Source organism: Prionailurus viverrinus, chromosome B4, assembly GCF_022837055.1.
Source record: "Prionailurus viverrinus isolate Anna chromosome B4, UM_Priviv_1.0, whole genome shotgun sequence".
Taxonomy (NCBI): domain Eukaryota; kingdom Metazoa; phylum Chordata; class Mammalia; order Carnivora; family Felidae; genus Prionailurus; species Prionailurus viverrinus.
In genome coordinates, this window is record NC_062567.1 from 79062871 (window position 1) to 79070546 (window position 7676).

Genomic DNA, 7676 nt, shown 5'->3' on the forward strand with positions numbered 1-7676 from the left:
ACTGTTAAAGAAAGCCAAATGAGGTGGCAGAATAATTTTTTTAATGTTTAAAAATCTATCACAAAACTGAAAAAAAAATAATAAAATAAAATAAAATAAAATAAAATAAAATAAAATAAAATAAAATAAAAGGCTTGGGGAGCCAGAGTATTAGCAATATCAGTTACTAATTTATAGAAGAAACATGTTAATTAGTATGCTCTAATAGTCACTGTTTATTCCCATCTAGTTTTGATCCCACTCTATTCAAATAAAATATCTCTAAATTTTACATGAAATTGAATGAAATTCAGTAGTCAATGATGAAAAATCATACAGTAACAATCTTCATCCTATTGGGCCTGACAGATGACCCTCAACTTCAAATTCCAATTTTTATGTTTCTATTTCTCACTTACATATTGAGTATAACTGGGAATCTGGCCATCATATCCCTCACTTTAGTAGACTCTCACCTTAAAACACCCATGTACTTTTTCCTACAGAATTTTGCCTTATTAGAAATTTCTTTTACATCTGCTTGTATCCCTAGATATTTATACAACATAGCAACAGGTGACAGGTCAATTACATATAATATTTGTGTTATTCAAGTGTTTTTTACCGATGTTTTTGGAGTAACAGAATTTTTTCTCTTGGCTGCCATGTCTTATGACCGCTATGTGGCCATCTGCAAACCCCTGCAGTATGTAACCATCATGAACAACAGAGTGTGCAAGAGGCTAGTCCTCTGCTGTTGGATGGCTGGCTTGTTGATCATACTCCCACCACTTACTTTGTTCCTCAATTTGAAATTCTGTGATTCAAATGTCATTGATTATTTTTTCTGTGATGCATCTCCAATCTTGAAGATTTCATGTTCAGACACATGGCTCATAGAGCAGTTGGTTATTGTCTGTGCTGTGCTGACCTTCATTCTGACCCTTGTATGTGTTCTTCAATCTTACATTTCTATCATCAAGACCATTCTACAATTCCCCTCTACCCAACAAAGGAAAAGAGCCTTTTCCACCTGTTCTTCTCACATGATTGTGGTTTCCATCACCTATGGAAGTTGTATCTTCATCTATGTCAATCCTTCAGCAAAGGAATCAGTGACTATTAATAAGGGTGTGACAGTGCTAATGACATCCATAGCTCCCATGTTGAACCCATTCATTTACACTCTGAGAAACAAGCAAGTGAGACAAGCTTTCAGTGATTCTTTCCAAAAAATTGCATTGGTATCGAAAAGTAAGAGAATATTCAAGCCCAGAAATAAAATAACAAGCTAAGCATAAACCATTAAGCTCTAAATCTGTTTGTCTCTTTTAAGTTAATGAGGGTTTTTTGTTTTTTCAAGTTTTTTTGAAATTCAAGTTAGTTAACATAGAGTTTAGTAATGATTTTAGGAGAATTTAGGGATTCATCACTTACATACAACACCTAGTGCTCATCACAAGTGCCCTCCTTAATACCCATCTCCCCTCCAGCAAATCTCAGTTTGCTCTCTTACAGTTAAGAGGCTCTTATGGTTTTCCTCCCTCTCTGCTTTTATCTTACTTTTCCTTCCCTTCCCCTATGTTCATCTGTTTTGTTTCTTAAATTCCACATATGGGTGAAATCATATGGTATTTGTCTTTCTCTGACTGACTTATTTCGCTTAGCATAATACACTCTAGTAATCTGATCTCTATTTAGGTTAACTTTCTCACACATATAATGCACCCAAAATTAATACCTTTCATCACATGAAATTACTCCTTTATCCTCCTTCCCTTCAAACAAACCCCTTTCAGTGCAAGATTCCAATCAGATAACATGATAATAATTTTCTATTAAATGTAAGCCTGACTTTACTTCTAATCTAACAAAATTGAAATGCAGAAAAATAAAACAAATGCAAACCAAACAAGGAGATACATAGCTTATCTTCTATTTTCTTGGACTTGTAAAATATAGTTGATTTTAAGTGTTCTCCCAATCTTCCAATCTAACTGCTGCTGGAAACTTCAATTGATTACATTAAAATTTATTGCGCACCTAGTTCTTGGCAGGCGAAGTTCTAGGCAGGAATTTTTATTTGGTAATATCCCTGAATGTATTTAGCTCACTAATAATCCTATATTACTAATTTTTAAAGCACCAATGGGAGGTGGTGGGCAGGGGGATGGTTTAAATGAGTGATAGGTATTAAGGAGGGCACTTGCTGTGATGAGCCCTGGGTGTTGTATGTCAGCGATGAATCACTAAATTCTACACCTGAAACTAAGATTACACTGTAATTTAACTAACTGGAATTTAAATAAAAACTTGAAAAAGAAAAAAGGTACTACTGGCAAAAAAAAATAATATATAATTGAAAAGTAAAGAAAACCAAAATAAATACACATCCAAATAAATGTGTTTTAAATGGAAGTAGAATTTTATATCTAGGATCCTGGAGTTATTTATATACACACACACACACACACACACACACACGAAATGCTGAAAATTTAAAAGTAAAAGATTCATAGATTACACAGAATACATATGTTAAAAGTGAGGAAAAGCACTTTTCTAAAAGGATATGAAACTATAAGTGCAATGTCAAATGGTAATTGCAGTTGAGGGATTAAAGAAAAATACTCAATTGCTTAAATATAATATGAATATCAAACTCAAAATGTAGCTAAATTAACCGTTAAGTTTAGCATATCATGGAAACAATTCCATAAGAAATCCAGAAAACAAACCATCAATATACCTGAAAAACAAAGAGAATTGAAAAGGAAGTCCAAATGAAAGCTGCAATTAAAATAATAGTTAAAGTTTTTCTATAAAGTAAATGGCATATAGATTAGAACACCAGAAAGTGTACATCAATTTTTCTTAAAAGAGCTCATAAAACTACTAAGTAAATTTTCATATTGATAAGTTTTCTGCTGGCTTTCTGGCATCCAGGCCTAACGGCCATCCTTTTGGATTCTCTCCTGGTATCTCTAGGACATGGCACTTACAGTTGCCTCTCTTTAAAAATTAAAAAAAAAAGAAAGAAAGAAAAAAGCTCTCTCCCTTATTCTTCCCTTCTACTTCCACGTTTCATTTAAGTCAATTTAAATGTCTTCCACTTACATGCTGTTTCTTTCTCTCCCACCACAAAAACATACAAACCAAGTCTAGAGAGAAATTGTTTACCTTACCTGCTGCTTTGACCTCAACTTTCTCTTCTATAGCACCAATTTCACTAAAATTTTGTTTATACTGTGTATCTAAAATCACCTATAAAGGCACTTTATTTTTATGCACACTTTACTACATATAAAACCTAGTAAATAAATGATATTGAATACATTACGTTCAAATATACTGAATGAAAAAGCCTCACAACTGAAAAAAATGTTACTTCTTGAAAAGAACTGCTAATTTCTGGCATAAAAAAAATCATATGGGTAAAATATGCTACACATTTTTAAAGGACTTTAAAACAAGATTTAACTACCCTGCTACATTTGATTTCTATTTTAAGACATGACAAAAATTAACAAAAGTTGTTGTTTACTGGGAGATCAATTTAGGCTAACTTCACCTATACTACAATATCAATCTGTCTGTCTGTCTGTGAGTTTACTTTAATACACACACAGATATTTTTTCAAAGGATAATCTTTGAAAGAACACTGGAGCTGGTTTTTAATCTTTGTTTCATAGATTGGTAAATTGAGATTTGAGATGTGAGAATATTAAGTAATGTTAATAAGAGTTGAAGCCAGGGTTCGGTCCTTTGTAATGTTATTATAGGTCTGTAATGTGTATATGTTATGGCACTGCCTCTTCAGGATTGTACACATAATAATCAAAATTACATCAAGGAACATCAAGAAAATTTATTTTCTCTAAAACAGCCAACGTTTAGACCAAGAAAGTGGAAGAAAATCTAAACAAATACAGGTTGAATATTTTATAATTGGATGGAATTACTCAAAATCAAAAATATCATTATTTGATATAATTTATGATGCTAAAAATTTCAATTACTTATTGAAATGGCACATTGTATCCACTATCTTGCAAAAATGTATAATTTTTACAATATGTAATTGAATTTTAAAAAAAGCTAATAGTTTAATATATAGTAATAAAGAAGAGGCAAATGTCCCTTAAAATGCAATTCAGAGACTTCCAGGGAAGATGGCAGAATAGGAGGATCCTAAGCTCACCCCACCCCATGGACACACTTAGATAACAGCCACATCAGCACAAATAACCCAGAAAATGACCTGAACACTGGCAGAACAGACTCTCCACAGCTAATGGTAGGGAAGAGGCCATATCAAAAATGGTAGGAATGGAAGACACTCAGGAACCAAACTGACCACAAGACTGTCTGTGGGAGAGAAGGACACACAAGCTTACAGAAGGGACAGGGCAGACCCCACACCATGTATTCCAGGCATGGGGGACCTACAATGGAAAGATGAATCCCCATAACATTTGGCTTTGAAAATCAGAGGGTCATAACTTCATGAGTTTTTATAATCAATGGGGATTACCGCTTGGAACTTTAAAAATCAGCAGGCTTGGCTCTGGGAGAGCAGGAGGGCAATAGGAAACTGAGCCTGTGCCATTAAAGAGACAGAATAACAAACAGCCCCACTGAGACACAGCGTAAAAGTGGCAGTTTCAAAAATGTCTGGGGTGAAGTACAAAGAGATTTAATTACTAATCTTGGAATATGTGCTGGAAGGGCAGGGATCTTTAGGAGTCTTCTCCAAAAACAGGAGTGGGCAGGCACTGTTTCCCTTGCCCACCCATCACAGGTACCTGCAGAAACCAGTACAAACACCCTGTACTAGCTTGCTAACAGCATGCCTCACCCTTAAGTTTTCCTACAATCTGCCCCCTCCAACATGACTTTGGCAAGAGTTCAACAAAGCAGATCCAGGCCTCCTCCCACAGCAGACCAGCATAAACCTTGCTAACACCATGTACCACACCCTTGCATTCTCCTCAAGACCTGAAGTCCATCCAAAGTGAACCCACAAGTGTGACACTGTGCAAGTAGCTCCAACAGTGGCCATCACCATTCTAAAGTGACTCCTGCCCAGGGAAGAGGGGAAGATGACCACACACACCAGTCCAACTGTGGCCCATCAGAGGGTTAGGGAAAGACATCTGGTACGACTGCAGGCCAGGCCCACCAATGACAGCCCCTCAGGGGACAACACAGGGAGGACATCCTGCAGTTTGGTGTGACCACAACTCTGGCAAATTCCTGGTCTGACCCAACTAAAGTCCAAGGTGGTCACAGACTGGCATATTAACAATATAGGGACAAATCTCATCCACAGCAGACAAAGTGAGCCATTTCGGATGACTAGACTGAAGGCAAATGTGGCTCAGCCAGAACAATAGGGCACACGCAATACATATAGTTGACACCTCTGAAGTGCCAGGTTTTGGTGAACAGAGGCAACTGCACTGCAAGGCATTATAGGACCTCTTCTTCATAAGGCCACTACTTTCATGAACAGGGGATGCAGCTGACTTTCCCAACACATGGAAACAGACCCAGAGAGTTAGACAATGAGGATACAGAAGACTATGTCCCAAATGAAAGAATAGGACAAAATCACGCAAGAAAGATAAATGAAATAGAGATATACAATATGTTGATAGGGAAACTACTGGTAATTTCACAAGCTCAGCAAAATTAAAGTTCACTGAACTTGAAAAAAGAGTGAAGGACCTCAATGAGACCCTCAACAAAGAGATAGAAAATACAAAAAATAACCAAGCAGAGATGAAGAATTCAATAACTAAAATTTGAAAATATACTAGAGGAAATAAATAGTAAACTAGAGGAAGCAGAAGAATGGATCAGCAACCTGAAAGAGTAATGGAAAGCAATCAAGATGAACAGGAGAAAGAAATAAAATTAATTTAAAAATGAGAATATATTAAGGAAAATCATTAAATCCATCAAGCATAATAACATTCACATTCTAAGAATCCCAGAAGGAAGACAGCAAGAAAAGGGGGCAAAAAAAATTACTTGAAGAATAAAAGATGAAAACTTCCCATATCTGAGGAAGGAAACAGAAATCCAGGAGGCACAGAGAACGCCCAACAAAATCAACACAAAGTCTACACAAAGACACATACTAAGTAAAATGGCAAAAGGTTGTGATAAATAATTTTAAAAGCAACAAGAGAAAACAGTTATGTACAAGGGAAACCCCATAAGGCTATCACCTGATTTTTCAGCAGAAACTTTGCAGAGCAGAAGAGAGTGACATGATATATTCGAAGTGCTGAAAGGAAAAAAAAAAAAAAAAAAAACCTACAACCAAGAATACTCTATCCAGCAAGCCTATCTTTCAGAATACAAGAAGAGGTAAGAGTTTCCCAGATAAAACTTGATAGAATTCATCACAGCCTTACAAGAAATGTGAAAGGGATTCTTTAAATGCAAAACAAAGACCATGAGCAGGAATTAAAAAAAAAAAAACTAAGAAGCACAAAAACAATAATTTTAAGGTATATCTATAAATATCAGTCAAAGGATTCACACCAAAAAAAGTATGTAAAGTATGACACTATATACATAAAATAGAGGGGTTGGGAGAGGAGTAAACATTTAGTGCTCTTAGAATGGGTTCAAACTTAAACTGACCATCAACTTAATATAGACTGCTATATGCATAAAATGTTGCATATAAACCTAATGACAACCTCAAAATTAAAAGCCAGTAATAGGCAAAAAATTAAGAGAAAGGAATCCAAATATATCACTAAAGAAAGTCTTCAAACCCCAAGAGAAGAGAGCAAGAGAAGAAAGGAAGAGAGAACTACAAAACAACCATAAAACAAGTACAAAAAAAGTGGCAAGAAGTACATACCTATCAATAATTACTTTGAATGTAAATAGACTAAACGCTCCAATCAAAAGGCACAAAATGACAGCCTGGTTAAAAAAGCAAGACCCATCTACAGCTGCCTGCAAAGGACTCATTTCAGACCTAAAAACAAAGAGATTGAAAATGAAGGGATGGAGAAATATTTGTCATGAAATGGAAGTGAAAATAAAGCTGGGGTAGCAATACTCACATCAGAAAAAAAAATGGACTTTAAAACAAAGAAAATAACAAAAGACAAAGAAGGAAAAAATACAATCATAAATGGGATGATCCAACAGGAAAATATAGTAACTATAAATATTTATGCACCCAATATCAGAGAACCCAAATAACATAAAATCATTAATAACAAACAAAGGAAATAACCAATAGTAATATAATAATAGGGGCCCTTAACACCCTATTTACATCAATGGACAGATTATCCAAACACATAATCAACGAGGCAACAGTGACTTTAAATGACATATTGGACCAGATGGATTTAACAGATATACAGAATATGCCATCCTAAGATAGAAGAATACACATTCTTTTGGAGCACGTGGAACATTCTCCAAAATATATCATACATTAGGCCACAAAACAAGTCCCAAGAAATTAAAAGGATCAAAGTCATACCATGCAACTTTTTTCAATCACAACACTATGAAAATAGAAATCAACCACAAGAAAAAATCTTGAAAGACCACAAATGCATGGGGGTTAAATAACATGCTACTAAACAATGTATGAGTCAACCAAGAAATAAGTAATATAGGATTATTAGTGAGCTAAATACATTCAGGGATATTA

The 7676-nt window shown here is 35.0% G+C and overlaps 1 protein-coding gene across 1 annotated transcript; it reads left to right on the plus strand.

Annotated features, from left to right (window-relative positions):
- Positions 1-299: 299 nt before the first annotated feature.
- On the plus strand, positions 300-1274 carry LOC125170628 (olfactory receptor 6C2-like). Its single transcript, XM_047867327.1, has one exon. The coding sequence runs from the start codon at positions 300-302 to the stop codon at positions 1272-1274; it is 975 nt and encodes a 324-aa protein (XP_047723283.1).
- Positions 1275-7676: the final 6402 nt, after the last annotated feature.